At 34.7% G+C, this 19,209-nt stretch overlaps 1 protein-coding gene across 1 annotated transcript in view; it reads right to left on the bottom strand.

Moving 5' to 3' along the window:
* The window catches only part of BRWD3 (bromodomain and WD repeat domain containing 3), a 100,557-nt gene that overhangs the window by 41,609 nt on the left and 39,739 nt on the right, over positions 1 to 19,209 (bottom strand). Inside the window, exons 12-18 of the mRNA XM_084790969.1 lie at positions 18,560 to 18,600; positions 15,019 to 15,123; positions 13,518 to 13,671; positions 10,508 to 10,642; positions 9,029 to 9,157; positions 5,964 to 6,189; positions 4,149 to 4,316 (exon numbers count right to left, since the gene is read on the bottom strand). Coding sequence (XP_084647095.1) covers positions 4,149 to 4,316; positions 5,964 to 6,189; positions 9,029 to 9,157; positions 10,508 to 10,642; positions 13,518 to 13,671; positions 15,019 to 15,123; positions 18,560 to 18,600 — 958 coding nt within the window. The remainder of the gene's footprint in view (positions 1 to 4,148; positions 4,317 to 5,963; positions 6,190 to 9,028; positions 9,158 to 10,507; positions 10,643 to 13,517; positions 13,672 to 15,018; positions 15,124 to 18,559; positions 18,601 to 19,209) is intronic.

The raw sequence follows: 19,209 nt of genomic DNA, 5'->3' as shown, positions 1-19,209 counted from the left end.
ACAAGAAGATTGAAATAATACCTTGTATCTTATCAGATCACCATGGTCTAAGGCTGGACTTCAACAACAACAGAAATAACAAAAAGCATACTAACACGTGGAAACTAAACAACTTTCTACTTAATGACACATGGGTCATGGAAGAAATAAGGGAAGAAATTAAAGACTTCCTGAAACTCAATGAAAATGATGGAACAACATATTCAAATTTGTGGGACACACTGAAAGCAGTGCTAAGAGGAAAATTCATAGCACTAAGTGCCTTTAAAAAGAAAATGGAATCATCCCACATAAACAACTTAACAACACATCTGGAAGCTCTCGAAAAAAAAGAAGCAGAAACACCCAAGAGGAGTAGACGCCTAGAAATAATCAAACTCAGGGCTGAAATCAATAAATTAGAAACAAAGAGAACAATCCAAAGAATCAACAAAACCAAGAGCTGGTTCTTTGAGAAAATTAACAAGATAGACAAACCGTTAGCCAACCTAACGAAAAGACAGAGAAACACTATCCAAATTAACAAAATCAGAAATGAAAAGGGAGACATAACAACAGATACTGAAGAAATACAAAGAATCGTAAGAACCTACTTTAAAGGCATTTATGCCACAAAATTCGAAAATTTAAGGGAAATGGACAAATTTCTCGACCGATTCCATTTGCCAAAATTGAACCAAGACCAGATAAACAAATTAAATAGCCCTATTTCGCCTATAGAAATAGAAGCAACCATTGATAGTCTTCCAACCAAAAAAAGCCCAGGGCCAGATGGCTTCAGCGCAGAATTCTACCAGTCCTTCAAAGAGGAGTTAATACCGATACTAGTCAAGCTATTCCGAAAGATAGAAATGGACGGAACATTACCAAATTCCTTCTATGAGGCCACAATTACATTGATACCTAAACCTCACAAAGACCCAACAAAAAAAGAGAATTTCAGACCAATTTCTCTTATGAACATTGATGCAAAAATACTCAACAAAATACTCGCAAAGCGATTACAACAGCATATCAAAGACATTATCCACCATGACCAGGTAGGATTCATTCCAGGCATGCAGGGATGGTTTAACATACGGAAATCCATCAATGTAATCCATCATATAAACAAACTGAAAGAGAAAAACCACATGATCATCTCTCTTGATGCAGAAAAAGCATTTGACAAAATCCAACACCCATTTATGTTTAAAGTTCTGGAGAGATCGGGAATACAAGGCACTTATCTAAACATAATAAAGGCTATTTACAGCAAACCAACAGCCAACATTAAATTAAATGGAGAGATACTCAAGGAAATCCCTCTAAAATCGGGAACCAGACAAGGCTGCCCTCTGTCCCCATATCTCTTCAATATAGTTCTTGAAGTTCTAGCCAGAGCAATAAGACATCAAAAGGAGATCATGGGGATCCAAATGGGAAAGGAAGAAGTCAAATTATCCCTATTTGCAGATGATATGATAGTGTACATAAGCGATCCCCAAAATTCCACCAGAGAACTCCTGCAGCTGATAAACACCTTCAGCAAATTGGCAGGATACAAAATAAACTCGAAAAAGTCAGTAGCCTTTCTGTATACAAATGACAAACAGGCAGAGGAAGAAATTAGGAAAACTACTCCCTTCACGATAGCCACAAACAATATAAAATATCTAGGAATAACTTTAACCAAGCAAGTGAAGGACTTATTTGAAAAAAACTTCAAACCTTTGAAGAAAGAGATTGAAAATGACATCAGAAGATGGAGGGATTTACCTTGTTCATGGATCGGGAGAATTAACATAGTAAAAATGGCCATCTTACCAAAAGCAATTTACAAATTCAATGCAATCCCTATCAAAATACCTACAAAATATTTTGAAGATATTGAAAGATTAATTCTCAAATTCATATGGAGAAATAAAAAACCCAGAATAGCAAAAACAATCCTATACAATAAAAGATCCTCCGGAGGAATCTCCATACCTGATCTCAAGCTGTACTACAGAGCAACAGTAATTAAAACAGCATGGTACTGGCAAAGTAATAGGCTGGTGGATCAATGGAATCGAATTGAAGACCCGGAGATGAACCCACACACATTTGCTCACTTGATTTTTGACAAAGAAGCCAAATCTATTCAATGGAAAAATGATAGCATCTTCAACAAATGGTGCTGGTCTAACTGGATGTCTACATGTAGAAAAATGCAATTAGACCCTTATTTGTCACCATGCACAAAACTCAAGTCCAAGTGGATTAAAGACCTCAACTTAAAACCAGAGACATTAACTCAGTTAGAGGAAAAAGTGGGGAAGAGCCTGGGACACATAGGCGCAGGAAACAACTTCCTGAACAGTACACCCACAGCCCAGGCCTTAATGTCAACAATTAATAAATGGGACCTTATGAGGCTGAGAAGCTTCTGTAAGGCAGCAGACACTGTCAAGAGAACAAAGCGACAGCCTACTGACTGGGAAAAGATCTTCACCAACCCTTCATCTGACAAAGGTTTAATATCCAAAATATATAAAGAACTCAAGAAATTAAACACTACAAAACCAAACAACCCAATTGCAAAATGGGGCTTAGAACTAAACAGAGAATTCTCAACAGAGGAATATCAAATGGCTGAGAAACACTTAAAGAAATGCTCATCCTCGTTAGGCATCAGAGAAATGCAAATCAAAACGACACTGAGATTCCATCTTACACCCATCAGAATGGCTAAGATCAAAAACTCAAATGACACCACATGTTGGCGAGGATGTGGAGAGAGAGGAACACTCCTTCACTGCTGGTGGGAATGCAAACTAGTACAACCACTTTGGAAAGCTATCTGGCGTTTTCTCAGAAAAATGGGAATAGGGCTTCCTCAAGACCCAGCTATCCCACTCCTTGGAATATACCCAGAAAATGCTCGAACACACAACAGGGACATATGCTCAACCATGTTCATAGCTGCTTTATACACAATAGCCAGAACATGGAAACAGCCTAAGTGTCCCTCAGTAGAAGAATGGACTAAGAAACTATGGTACATTTACACTATGGAGTATTACTCAGCTATTAAAAACGAGGAATTCCCGAAATTTGTGGACAAATGGATTGACCTAGAAATTATCATAATGAGTGAGTTCACCCAGAAGCAAAAAGAGACAAACGGTATATACTCACTTATATCAAAACACTAGTCCAAGGGATACGTCCCATGAAAAACCTTACTTACCAAGAAAGTGGGTCAGAGGAGAGGACATCCTATTGAGACTTTAGGCGAGAGTAGCATGGAAGAATGGGGAAATAACAGGACCCACAGGGTCCTGGAAACCTACAAGAAGAACTTTATGACAGGCAGATCTGGGTCCTGGGGTCCTCCTCAAACTAAAGCACCAGCCAAGGAGAAATAGGCAGTAAACTTCGAACCCCTACCAAGACCTAGCCGACGAACACGATATTCTCCACTGTTGAGGGGAGAGTGAGATCTGATTCTCACGTGAACTCTGGTGCCCCTTTTCTGACCATGTCCCCTGGATGGGGAGGCCTGGTGGCACTCAGAAGAAGGATAGCAAGTTACCAAGAAGAGACTCAATAATCTTAGAGCATACATAGGGGGAAGAAGTCTCCCTCAATCACAGACATAGGGGAGGGGAGAAGGGGGGAAGTGGGAGGGAGGGAGGAATGGGAGGAAACAGGGGAAGGGCTAACAATCAAGATGTAATATGAATAAATTAATTTAAAAAAAAAAAAAAAAAAAAAAAAAAAAAAAGAAAAATGGATGATCTGCTACTTTCCTTTTAACAAAGAAGAGCCCATTATTGGAATGGGATTTTCTAAAGCTAAGGTGGCTTAAGTTTAAAAACTTCATAGACTGGGTCCCCCAACAAAAGGGAAAGACTTATTCCAAGGCTTCATTTCTAGAAATAATAGTAAAGATTTCAAATAAACTGAGTCAGGAGGAATATTGTATTTAAAGACACTACCTACATTTTTAAACCATAAATAATAACAATGAGGTCATGCTACTTTGGAATAGATGATATTGTAAGTATAAATTAATAAAAATGTTTACATTTATAAATATGAAATAATTTTACATGTATTAACTTGGTATGAGTAAAATAAGCAAAATATGTTTTTATACTTTCCACAAATGTACAAGTACTTACCACCATTAACAGAATATGATCTATTAATTGGAAAATGTGGAGCATCTCCTTCATTAATTAGTCTGAGATCTTGTTCTCTCTGTAACTCCCTGATTATCCCATCAAGAATGCTTTCTTCTTGGTCATTGGTTTGTTGTCCAATTACCTGTTCTACCACCTCACCATCACCTTAATGAGACCAAAGATATAGTCAGATAAGTAGATTACTTTTTAATATACTTTAATATGGTAAAAAATAAGCCTAATCTTTTAAGTAAGCTTAATCTTAAATTTATAAGATATTTAAAAGTTAACTTATAAATTATGAGAAGTAATTAGAAATAATTTAACATGAAAATAAAGTATAAATGAAACAACATTTTATGAGAATATATTTAATGATTCAGCATTTGTATTTGATTTAACCAATACTCCCTAAAATAGACATTATTATCAACACATTTTAAAGAATAGCTATAATGTAAAAGTGAAATAGCCCATTTTTAAAACAAATTTCTAGGTGTTAATATTCTAATGCCAAGCTCAGTAGAGATTTGAGTACTGGGGTTTATACTGTAACTGAGCTTGGTTCATTATAAAGTCCTGCATGGCCTTGAGCACACAGCATTCCTGCCCCAGCCTTCTGAGTGCTGAAATTACGGGTGGAAGCCACCATGCCTGGCTTGAGTGCTATCTAAACAAACTTAGTCACAGTTACCTAAAATGTTTCTTATCTTTCTTTCATGAAAATTTCATTCTGAAAAAAGTTAAAAGTATGGTCTATTTTTTACGTTATTTATAATACCAGTGTTTTAATAAGAAAATTATTCTTATGATAAACTCAAATTCAATGCTTACTTCTGATTGAAAACTTTTAACTTTTATCTTTCTTAAATATATCATGTCCCGTTTCTCATCTTGTTTTGTCATTAGATCAAACACTATTTGGTAAAGTAATGAAGTAATTAGCTCATTTAAGAAACTAAGTATGGTAAGTCAAACTTTATTTATATAGTTTCAGTTTGATATTCAATTTATTATTCACATTTTTCTTTTTGGTTAAGAAATATTAAATCATCAGAGAAACTAGTGCTACTTCATTTCACTATAAATTTTTACTTCAATTTATTCTATAAAGGTCAGTTCAAGCCTTAATTTTCTAGCAAAGAAAGAAAATTCAGAAGCCAGGTGTGATGGCACATGCCTGTAATCTCAACAGTAAGAAGTCTAAGTAAGACAGGGAAATGTGAATTCCCAGCTACCCCAGGGTACATAGTGAGATCCTGTCTCAAAAAGAATTTTAAAGGAGGAAAGGAAATTCTATTTGCAAATCTGTAACTTACTCCTCTATAATTAAATCAAAATTGCTAAGTACCAAATGGATAGAAAGATATTCTATGGAAGAGGAAGTAGAAAAGACAGTATACATAGCCCAGACATCTATCTAAAGAGACCAGTTTCCTTTTCTTGGGCTTATTGACTAGGGACTTTCAAAATGAACTATCAATATAATTTAACTAATTATAAAAAGCTTACTATAACAAAGTTAGTAAGTTTAATCATTACCAGAAGTCATCATGCAGAAAAAGGTCATACATAAGGTAATGGTTTCCCACTGGGGTAGATCAACAAATTGTCTTTTGGGTGTGTTACTATTTGTCCTATGTCTCTTACTTGTGCACAGCAGAGCTAAGCAATGAAAAACTATAAGCTGAAATATGCAAGTAAAAATTATTAGATCTAGAATATAATATAGTGCATGTTATAACCTATCCCAGGGTTCAGCGAGGAGTACACATCCGTAATGTTGTCAGTTTGCTTTAGGAGATTGCATACCATTAGCCACATATCCTAGCTGTGGAATAAGCTGCTCATCTTTACAGTTTTCCCGTCCTGGTACCAGCCGTTGAAATTTTGTAGGATGAGGATTTCCATCGACATCCACCAAGAATGGGGGAGGCATGAGGTGAGGAGCTTGTTGAGTTTGCTCATCCAATACATAGTTATTGGCATCTCTGATAAGTGGTCGATAATCAGTGTGGAAGAACATCTGATCTGGAATCTTTGTGACAGATCTTTTGTTAGTGCTTAATATACCAAAAAATGTCTAGCCTGGCCCCTTATTTTCATTTTATAGCACATATATATTTTGAATCAGACAATTTTTATATTCTCTCACAGTTTTGTGCTGCTATATCTTCCCTCTAGGCAGAAATAAATGGCCTAGCTAGTAGTTTCCTTTTCTATAAAATCCAATGGTTTGCATTATTTTGGAGATTTCATATTGTATTTTCCTAATTAGGATAAATAAGGCAGCAATCTATCAGAAGTTGCACATTTTTATTTGAGTTACAACAAATACACAAACCTATATAATGAGTTCTTATTTTTATTCAAGTAATAGTAAGTGAAGCATAATACATATCATGAGAAATATAAATATCAACAAAATCAACAATATTAAAAACTACTACAAGTATTGAGCTGACCTCAGTGATGGTGAGGTCTGTTCCCACTGTAAGATCTTACAATCAGACTTATAGCTAATAAAATGCAAAGAGCCAGTTGAGTGTCGTACGGCATGCCTATAATCCTAGCACTTGGGAGACAGATAGAGGGCTACAATAACTTTGATGCCCCAGCTATTTAGCACAAAACTAAAAAATGTGGATGGAGGCCTACAAACACAACCTAACAAAATTACACAAAAAGATAAGCATTTTAAGCAGATTTATAACAAGCAACAAGACTGAAACAATTAGGGAAAAAAAACCACTCCCAACTTAAAAAAGGAAACTTTCTGAATTCTATTAGATCATTAAAGGATTAACAGCAATGCTTCTCTCAGACAATTTACACAAAACAGAAAAATGAGAGAATACTACCAAAGTCTATGTACAAAGCCATTTTTACCCTGGTACCAAATCAACAACAACAAATGGATAAAGACAAAACAAAAATAAAATTATACACTAATATATCCAATAAATATAGAGGCAAAAATAAGTTATTTGGAAATCAAATTCAAGAACACATCTAAAACATCACTCAACAATATCAAATTGTCTTCAAATCAGAAGATATGACATAACATCATACATACATACATATATACATACATACATACACACACACACACAGACAGACAGACTCAAGGGCAAAAACCATATGATCTGCTCAGCTACGGACTTTTAGTTTTTGGTGTGTGTGTGTGTGTGTGTGTGTGTGTGTGTGTGTGTGTGTGTGTGTGTGAGAGAGAGAGAGAGAGAGAGAAAGAGAGAGAGAGAGAGAGAGAGAGAGAGAGAGAGAGAGAGAGAGAGAGAGAATATCATACGATCATCTCATTCAGAAAGGCTTTTGACAAGTCTTAGCATAATAAAAGCCACGAAAAACTAAAAACAGAAACATATGATGGGAGCTAGAAAAATGGTACAGCAGTTAAACAGTGCACAGTGCCATTCCAGAGGACCCAAGTCCCTTTCCCAGAACACAGAACAGACAGTTGAAAGATAAGTTCAGCTCCAGGGTCTCGAGACCCAGGACCCTCTTCTACCCAATAGGCACTACATACATGTGAACATACACCTCCTCCCACCACATACAAAATACACACATAAAAATAAAATCTTTTTTAAAAAGAAATATGGGGTAGAGAGATGGTTCGGCAGTTTAAGAGCACTGATTGCTCTTCCAGAGGACTTGGGTTCAATTCCTAGGACCCACATGCTGCCTTATAACCATTTGTATCTCCAGTTCCAGGGAATCTGACACTTTTTTCTGGTCTCCATTGGCACTAGACATGTGTGTGACATACAGACATACATGCAGACAAAATACTCATACACATAAAATATATTTTAAAAATCCAAAAAGCATATCATATCTCAACATAGTAAAGGATAAATAAAAAAAGAATCTACAGCCAGCACCAAACCAGATAGGTCTCCAAGTACTGTCACTAAGACCCAGAACAAGCAGGCTTATTTTCTGAGACAGATATAAAAGTGATACAAACAGGAAATAAAGAAATTGGAGAGCTTTTATTTTCAGATAATAGGGCTGTATACATAAGAGACTCAAAGACTTCACCACATCGGGTTGACAGAGATGGCTCAGCAGTTAAGAGGACCTGTTGCTCTTGAAGATTGGGTTCAATTCCCAGCTCCTGCAAATTGGCTCACAACCATTTGTAACTCAAGTTCCAAGGGACTCTCTTCCGACTTCCAAGGGCATCAGACATGCATATGGTACACATACATACATGTACAGAAAACATCCATACCCACAAAATAAATAAATCTAATTAAAAATATTTCTGTAGAAAAACTCTACACTGATAAATATTTTAAGCAAAGTGGAAGGATATAAGATTAATGTAAAGCAATCATCCTTTTTTTATACCAATGACTAACACACTGAAGAGGAAATCAAGAAAACATCCCCACTCATAACAGCCTCAGAAAATAACTAAAATACCTTTTCATAAACCTAAGTAAGTGAAAAGTTCCTGTAGTGGAAACTTTAAAGCAATGAATGAAAAGGAAAATATTTTATCTCTCATATGTGATATATATATACACACATATATATACACAAAAGGTAATATATATCCATATATTAGGTATATATATATATATATATATATATATATGCACATATATTCATATAAAACTCATATACAAAGATTATATATATATAAAATGAATGAAGAAGTGAAATTAACTGGAGGACTAACTGGTGGAGAAACAAGGGAAGATATATATTCAATATACAATATATATTTGTATGAAAATCTCCTTAAATAATATAATACCATGTTTCATGAATATATTCAATAAAAAATTAATTCTGAAAGGCACAATCGCAAATCATTATCTGGAACAAAAATTACATATACTAACCTTTTCATAGTATTTACTGCATCCAAAACCAAATAGCAACAAATGCCCATGAGAATCTGTACAGGCAAAATGGTTTCCATCTGGTGAAAATTTACAATCAAACACTGCCCCATGACCTTGGCCTTCAATCTGAAATTCAGAGGAGACTTTTAAGTCATTATATGAGTTCTTCTCAAATATTAAGCAATATTATCTATCTATGTTACTATCTCCTGCCTAGTCCCTTGAATTCTGTAATGAATCAACATTTCAATGTACTCTCTGGCTCTTATAGCCAGAGCTTTAGAGTAAACAGTAAATCTTTGAAATGTAATTAAGGAGAATAAAATTGTGGTGGATGCAATGAACAACTGCTCCTAACATAAAAACTCATGAAATAATAAATGGATGAATTAGAGTTAAAAGGATCATATGCAAACAAATTGACAAACGTGCTATTCAGCAAAGATGTTAGTTTTAAATCTTAAGCTATAAAATAATTAAGCCTTTAAATGACTATCTTAAAATTAAACAATATAAATATTCAACTAACAAAGGACATAGTATTTTTAATGATCTGAATCTATATAAAGTGTGTAGAAATGAGCTCAAAGGCCCATCCAGAGTTTAGCATTGTTTAGCCAGAACAATTCTCAAGGAAAAGACCCTAAACCGACAGGATATGAGTATGTTCATTATGAACAAATGGTGTTTTACTGGCAGAAATGGCAACCAGTCTGTTTAAGCTACTCTCAAACATGGAGAGTTTGAGGAACACTTGGGCTATATAAAACACATCTCCTCCTCCAACAACAACAACAAAAGAACATGTATATATACTAATGTTTTACAAATCTGATTTGTATGAGATTTAGATCATGAGCAGCTATATCAATACACAAGATCCTGCCTGAAAAACAAATAAGCCACAGCCAGGTATGGCAGTGCACGTGTGTAATCCAAGCACTCAGGAGGCAATGCAGAAGGATCAGGAGAGTTTGAGGCACACTTGGGCTATATGAGACACTGTCTCCTCCAACAACAACAACAACAACAACAAGAGAATATATATATATATACACACACACTAACCTATACTTTCCAATAAGTTTGACTATGAAACTCATATAGTTGAAGGGTATACCAGAGACAGATACTTGTATTATAGTCATTTTTGTAATTGTAAATTGAAAATATAACTTCAATTATAGTTAATTAGTAATAGTTAGAACATTGACCTTTTGGTATTTCAGCTTACATTTTTGATGCAATTGTAAGGAATTTGAACAAGTTTTGGTGCAGATTTCAGAATTTGAAAAATGCTAACACTATGCTGAATAGCCATGCTGAAAGGTCTAACTCTAAGCCCTTCAGCCATTCTCTGAATTATTTCACTGATTTAAACATAAGATGACAAGCTCTTTCTTTGTCTTAGGCTACTTGATTATCCAAAAAGCAGAGTAAGATTTAATATGAACTTTATATACACAGTATTCTTACCATATTAAAGTAATTTCGAATTTTGGTCCCTCGGTCAAGGTCCCAAATAAAAATATTCCCATCATGACCTGCTGAAAGTATGATCCTTTGATCAAATGGATGTGCTTCTAGAACAAATACTTCATCATCATGGCCCTGTGATGAAAACCAATATTAGAAATGAAAAAGCAGCACCAGATGTCTGGTTTATTTGTTCAAAATATCTTGAGCACTAGAAGTCTGGTTGAGATGAATTAATGCATACTGACTGAATAGAATTCATTTACGGTAACTTCATTAAAAATTATTCTACTGAGAGGTCCCTACATGCACAACTGCTGATTTTATAAACCTGATGTCACAGACAAAAGATACAGAAAGATGATTAGGGCTCAGTAACCACTGAAATGTAATTTGGCGATCTAAGACTTCACTGATTCTAAAAGGCACAGAAAATACAACAAGCAGGGTGTGATGGCATATGTACTTCTGGCAGTCAAGACATGGATATAGGACACTCAAAGGCCACCCTTCACTATCCAGTGAGTCTGAAGCCAGTAGGGAGTACACAAGATAGGGTCTCAAAGTAGACTAGAAGCTGGGGGACAGAGAAAAGAAATAAGAAAGTTCAACAGAATCTTTCACTAACATCCACTCTTGGAAAGAGCTTGATTGGTTTCTGTGCATCATTCTCTATCAAGAGGTTGAAACAGGAATATGACTGGTCCAAACTACATAGTAAAATGTTACCTCAAAAAAAAACTGAACAAAACAAAACAAAACCAAAAACCAAAAAAACAAATGCAGATTGGCTCAAACTATCCAATGCTAAGATGAAGAGGTGAAGTTCCATTGCAGAAAGTAGCATCAATAACTTGAAGACAACCAAATTCTTCCTTGTGACTACCTAAAAGTGTTCTTTCTACTCTGTAACTAAGACCTTTGGTCAAGAACCATCTTAAAAGTCACTATTTGTCAATGTCTTAAAAGAATATGCAATAAAGCATAATTCAAATGGTACTGGCATATCTATTTCAGAGTTCTTTAGGAAGAAGTCTCTCCCACATCAGATCTAATCACTATTAGAAGGATTTACTGGTTCATCTTGGACTTTTCATAACCGGCCCTTATTTGATTAAAGGGTTTTCTTTTAATATGCTTCAAGGAGAAAATACTGCTGAATTTTCATTGATTTATAATACCTAATACAGAAGCTTTTACACAGTAGATGCTTAGGAGACATTGTATGAACAGAAGAGCATTATGCCCCATTAAGACCCTAACATAAACGGTTACAATGGAAATGAAATGTAAGAGTACTATATGAAATGAGGGTTTGGAATTTAAACAACTGGTAAAGTGCTTGCCTAGCATCACATGCTCTGCCAAGAACCATGTGATGGCACATGTTTATAATCCAGTGCTTGGGAGATGGAGCCAGGGAGAATAGGAAATTCAAGGCCATCATTGGCTAACTAGAATATATAAGGCTAGCCTGGGCTACATGAAACTCATCTCAATTTTTTCTTTCTTAATTTCCTCTTCTTTTTTGTTCCTCCTCCTCCTCCTCCTCCTCCTTTTTTTTTTTTTGAGATATAGTTTCTCTATGTATCCCTAGCTGTCCTGGAACTCTCTCTGTAGACCAGGCTGGCCTCAAACAGAGATTCACCTGCCTCTGCCTCCTAAGTGCTGGGATTAAAGGTATATGACACCACAGCCTGGCTTCATCTCAACTTAAAAATGAATGAATTAATGAATTAATGAATGAAATAAAGTTGACTGCTACAAAGGCTAATTTTGTCAGTGAAATTCAGTGAAAACAGATGACCTGCATCAGCCCATGAAGTGCCACTAAACAAGATTTTAAAGTAATTATGAAGATGGAATTTGAAATAGAGCTATTAAATTAACAGCTACAACTTTTAAAGCTGTAAATGTAGATATGGATGTGCCATGTCTAATGGAGTAGATACTAGCCATCTGTGGCTATTAAGCGTTTGAAATATGTGTAGTACAAATTGAGATGTTTTATATGAAGAATCTTCATGAAAAATGAATGTAAAAAATGTCAAAAAAAGAAAAAAGAAAAATGAATGTAAAATGTTTCATTAGTAAATCCTGTATTAGTTCCATGTTGAAATCATAGTATTTTGGATATATTAAGTATAAAATTAGTTTCTTTTTAATATTGGCTACTAGAAAAATTGGCATTAGATTATGTATATGACTTGTATTTGTTGTTTGGAGTATTGATCCAAACCAAAACTTCCAATTAAAGAGTCAAAGAAAGAATTCAAGTTATTTTTGGTTTCTTTTTATTGACTAGTCTTGAGACATGATTTTCATATGTAGTCCAGGTTAGCCTAGTATTTATTCAAGATGTAGCTCCAGCTAGACTCCAACCTGTGGCACTCCTCCACCTCAGCATCCTACATGCTGTGATTACAGACAGAGGTCAATTACCACAATTAGTTGGATAGGGATGAAAGGAAGGTAAAGTAGAAAGAAAGTGAGCTGCTTTTTTTAGTCTGATCCATGCCACTTAATACTACACTAAAACTATATGACAATCACTTGGATTTGCTTATGAATTGATTACTAAAACCAAGAGAGGAAACAGAGGTTCAGCCTATAACATTATGAACTGACAAACAACCCTGCCCACATGAATTCTATTGATCCTACAGATATAGCAGCCTTGACCATGAGAAATATACTTAAAAAAAAATAACTATCTTTTCACCCACTTCTTCCTGTTTCCTCTATTTCTTACACAAACTGATCACTGAAGATAGAAAATGTAAGTCTAATAAGTCATAGAAAAAAACAAAACTTCCATGTCTTTCTCCTAGAATAAGGTACTTTGACCTTTTCATTCTTTTTTAGACAAGGTCTCCCTATATTGCTTAGACTGCTCTCAAACTCCTAGGTTCAAAGAATCTTCATACCTCAGCCTCATAAGTGTTGGACCTACAGCACACAGCTCTACTAGGCTTAAATAGTTTTTTTCCTATTAGAGTATAATACTTACAGATAAAGTATGAAGAAGCTGCCCTGTGACAGAATTCCAAACCTTCAGAAGGAAATTGTTCACTGCAGTAATAACAGTGGTGTCATAACGATCCCAAGCCACCATAGTCACCTTCAGTTTAGTGACTTTGTCTTCTGCAGATGTCAAATTATTCCTGAAGTAATAATTTGAAATATTAATATCTTGTATTTGCTTAACAAAGGTAAACACAAAACATCAAATATGTCCAAATTTTCTAGGAAAATGAAAATGATTAGATAAAGAAATCTAAGTATTCATTAAAAAACTCTACCCTATCGTAGAATACTACCCATCGTAAATTGATGCGAATGAAGGCTAAAACCTATAGAAGACAAAGAGTTGTGTTGGTAAGCTTTTGCCAATTGGACAGGTACAAGCTGGGGGAAGAGGGAACCTCAGTTGGAAAAATGCCTTCATTCGATTACTCTTTAGATAAGACTGTAGCACATTTTTTTTTCTTGGTCTAACCATTGATGTGGGAAGGTCCAGCCCATTTCTGGGCAGTGGTCCTGGATAAGAAAGTAGGCTGAGCAAGCTATGGGGAGCAAGCCTAAAAGAGGAGTGTACTCCATGGCTTCTACTTATGTTCCTGCCTCCAGGTTCTTGCCTTGAGATTTTTAGTGTTAGAGTATGACCTGGGAGTTGTAAGATACAATAAGCCCTTTCCTCTCCAATTTGCTTTTGGCTATTAAGGTTAAACACAGCAATAGGAACCAAGCTAATTCAATAGTTACTTGGAAGCACAAGAAATAACTATCTTAGAAAATAAAATTTACAGGACGATTATGTTGGCTGCCCAACAATACAAAAAATATATAGTGGTCATGTTATCCCCTTAAGTATTACTTTTAAAAATCTAATAGACTTTGTAAATAATTATCAGGAAATTTATTGACTTAAATGACTATGACATTAACAATATCTGTCTATGACTATAAAGTCAGTTTAGTTTAATAAGATAGTCAATTTAAAGGTCAAACATGAAAAAACTGAATTATCTCAAAGAGACTGATATATCGTCTCATCAGTATTAAGCTGCTAAAAGCAGATACTGATTAAATGCATGTAAAATGCTGAGTACAAATGCCAACGTTATGAAATATAAGGAAGCCCTTAGGAATTAGAGTAAAAAGTAAATGTAGTACAGTATTTAATAAGCATAACCCTTAAAATACAAGTATAGATAGATGTAGAAAATGACCTATGAAAACTAAGCCAGACAATAACTCCATGTGAGTCAATAAAACACAGACATAAGAGCATCATGATAGATCACAATATCATAGAAATCAGCAATGTTCTATAATCAACAACAAAGGGACAGTTGCTAAGAGGCTGAACAAAGGCACAAATTTCATATCTAGTAATTAATTTCAAACTATTTACCAACACAAAAATTATATTCACTAATAAATATAGTTCACTGCAAAGGATGATATGGCATGGGAGATCCCCTGAAATCTTTACTATCCATTCTTACCCACTCATTTTAGTAGCCATATCCAGCACTATATTCTTCCACTCTTGTTGTTGATACTGCCATATTCTTGCTGTTCCATCTCTACTTCCACTAACAAATCTTAAGCTGGAAAAAAAGTTAAAATAGCCTTGTTACTTTTTTCCAGAATTCATCACATTTTCTTGATTATAAAATGAATTATCTTCATATACTACTGGGATACGTAAAATCGTATACTAAGTTTAGAAACCACTCTAGCTGGAATAAGAGTGATGATACATTTGAGGATTCATAACTAAAGGGAATGAGTATTCTATAAGGTTAAAGGACATGTTTGTTCTATATGGTGAAGTTTGCACAACCCTATAAATATACTGAAATTTTTATTATGAGCTACCTTTATAAAACATTTGTTCACTCCTAAGTTTGATACTGCATTTTTTCTAATCTTTCAGATATGTATTTAAACCAGGTATGTTTGCAAGCTTATGATTCTAGCAACCAAGATGAGGCAGGAGGATCACAGGCTCAAACCCAGCATAAGCTATATACTAAGAGACAGTATGAAAAAAAATCAAAACCTATTAAAACATATATAATGACTAATTTTCTCCTTAGGAAACAGAATTCTACCATATACAATGTTGTTCATAACTGTATTTTGTAGATCTACATCTATATTTATAAGTATAAAAATATATCAATTTCAACAAGTATTCAACTATATGGATATAGCAAAATTTACTTAATGAAGCTCATAATGATCAATCATTACATTTTTTTCCATTCAGATTTAAATATAATGCTATGAGGAGCACCTCTATCTGTCTTTGTACAATCTTATATATTGTACTGAGTAAGATTAGATATATTTTAATAGTTTTTTATATATATTACCAAATTGCCTATATTTTGAAACAAATAGAACCATATGAAAAGCTGTAAGAAAGGGTCCACTTATATACAATAATCAATGTGCTGAGTGTTAAAATTTTTAATTATCTTAATTTTTTAAAAGAACATTTTGTTACAGATATTTTAATTTATATTATCTTATTAGTAAAATTGGATGTTTGCTTAGGAATGGTTTATTTTTACACTAATAAAAGAAATAACTACAAAGAATTTCAATAAGTTTGAGCCTTTTTTAGAGTAGCAAATTGTCAGTATTTTGATTTTTCACATATATGTATCAATTTATATTTTACATGACTTTTACATTTTAGATTCATACAAGACTTTTTATATAGTGACTGTATTTTTGAAAACTTACTAACAATGTTTTTGAAATACACATTTACAAATAGACAAGAAATTAAGATTTCAGGTCCTTTCAGTAGGAAGGGATGGTAATATGGGTGCTGGCTTAGTGGTAAAGAATACATGTTACTCTTAAAGAAGACTAGAGTTCAGCTCCCAGCATGTCAGGAAGTCCATAAAGGCCTATAACACACACTAACACACACACACACACACACACACTAGAGAGAGGGGGGGGAGACAGGGGACAGAGACACAAAGAGAAATAGAGACAGAGAGACAGAGGCAGAGGAGAGAGAGAGAGAGACATATAATTTAAAGTAAAAATAAGTGCTAGAGAGATGGCTCCATGGTTAAATTAAGAGAATGTACTGCTCTTACAGATGTACCCAAGTTTAACTCCCAGCACTGACAGCAGGAGGCTGACAACCTCTTGTTAACTCCAGTTCCAGAGAGTTGGACCTTTCTGGGCAGCATCCATAGGAACCCACACTTCTATTGACACATATCTATGTGCATACACATTTAAATGCACACAATTAAAAATAAAGCTTAAAATATAAATAACTTGTAGAGGTGGATCAGCAGTAAAGAGTACTTGCTGCTTTTCCAGAGGACCTGGGACTGGCTCTCAGCACCCATGTCAGGTGGCCTACATATACTAATAAGTCCAGTTCTGGGGGAATCCAAGTCCCTGTTCTCGTTTGTGCAGGCATCTACATCCAAGTGGCTAAAATACACACACACACACACACACACACACACACACACACACACACACACACACACACACAGAAAAATTTAACAGTCCTTTAAGAATGGTAATATGATTAAGTTATTCTTAAATTTTAATGTTTTTATCATTCTTAAGAGAAATAAACTATAGATCACCAATATTTGCTTTTATACTTCACAAAGATGTTCAAAGTTCATTGCTCACTGTTCAAAAGTATTTAGAAATAAAACAGTCACCCACAGAGTTGTCATATGGGCATATAGATACAAAGGTATACTAACTTGATCTATTTTTTGTCAATTTTAGACTAGCACAGGCCATTACATTTTGGGGTCAGATATTTTAGAGGGTTCACAGCTATCTGTATATAATGTCTAACTTTAAATAAATAAGGAATGCATCTTATGGGTACTAGAGACTGGTGACACAAATAGTCTGAGGATGTCAAAATAAACATGAACTCTGGAGCCCTCAGGAAAAGCTTCAGGTAGGGCATGAACCTTAAAAGCCGCAGGAGACATAGGTAAGACAGAATCAGGAGGCAGGGAAAGGGAGGCATAGAGACAGAGAAGGAAAAGAGAGGAGAGGAGAGGGAGATAGGATATGCAGGAAGGAAGAGAGAAGGAGTAGAAGGCAGGGAATGATGATGTTCAATGGGAATAACAAGAGGGAAACTATAAGCAAAGTCCTGAATGAGACAATATGAAATAGGAACAATGCATAAAGCAACTAGGGGAAAATGTATAGATTCATATAAGAAAATAATATAGCTGTCTAAGTCAGGTTGTACAGAGTTTGGAAATGCCAGGTTGACATTTAAAAGTTATTCCAAAGTAATAGAAGAGAAATGCTTACTTGTCAGAGAAATACTAATCAAGCAATACAATTGTCAATTAAGTTTGGTGGTAAAAGATAATGGAAAAGGCAAAGTAAACAACAAAGAACTCAGGAAGATAGAGGAGATAGACTATGGTCACTCCTGAGTTAAAATTTTCAAAGAGAGATAAAGATATCAAGGAAGATACACACAGACTTTGGACCTAAGTGTCTGAACAAAATAGCTCTTTCCCACCTCATGCATGTGACTTTAAGGTAAGACAACTCTGAGCTACTTAGTCTCAAGTTTTCTCCCAGTGAGAGCAAAGAGCAAACAGCATCGGTATAGCTTCCTGCTGCCAAAGACTATACAAAACAATCTCCCTTTCCACAAATGTATCTTTTAGGCTTTGTCTTTAAAACTAGCCAAACAATGCAAGGAACCAAGATAATCTTTAAAATCAAAAACCTTTGGCAGTTAGTGAAATTAGGGCACAATGAGGAATATCCAGAACTACAGGAGGTGGGTCAGGGTACAAACGCATTTCCAGATCTGACTCCAGTGACTGTAAATTGAGCTTAAGGATTTTAACTTTGAAGAAGGTAATGTGAAAACAGATGCGTATCCTAGAAAAAGATTTCTAAATGGGTTTCTTGAGATGTCAATATGTGGATAGCAACTGGATTGCTTTTAAAGGAATACTAAAAAGTCAAATATTTCTTTATACAAGTATTTTAGTCCATAATTACCTGTCTCCATTGTTACAGAACTGAACAGCAACAACTTTGTCCTAAAACATAAAACAACAGACTTTTGATTAAAATGATTAAAAGAATTTATGTGAAAAATAAAGTGTCCTTTCCCTAAATTGACATGCAAAGCTTTACAGAGTAGATTCTATTTTAACATGATTCTCATTTTAAAAACTTATTTTGTTTAAAAAGATAAATCACTGAAGGCTCAAACAACATACAAAATAAGTCTGCAACATTGTAAAACAAACTAGACAGAAGCAAATCTGCTTATAAATCATATCAAGTGATGAAGACTTCTGAATAGGTACTACTAAATTACATCCTTCCTAAGACAACAAACAGAAGAAGCCACCTTAAAACAATGGAGTTGAGTGAAATTTCCCCATTGTTTTATTTGTATAACTTCAGGAAACTACTTATTTCCTTCTGTCATCCACATGTTCTTTTAAATGTTATAATGGATTCATCTAACATTCGGTATGTTCTATGCTTTTTATACCACATGAAGAAATACAACTTTAACAATTAACATAAGTGGTAGACCACTCGTTCCAACAGGGGATTTTTACTTGATACTACTTTTCTGCTTACCTGGGACCCTGCAAATAAAACTGCAAATATAATTTTCTTCACTATTCCCCCCC

The sequence above is a fragment of the Acomys minous genome (genome assembly GCF_964271855.1).
Source record: "Acomys minous genome assembly, chromosome: 7".
NCBI classification, from domain to species: Eukaryota; Metazoa; Chordata; class Mammalia; order Rodentia; family Muridae; genus Acomys; species Acomys minous.
The sequence above is the reverse complement of the archived record's forward strand: the minus strand, read 5'-3'. Positions and strand labels throughout refer to the sequence as shown.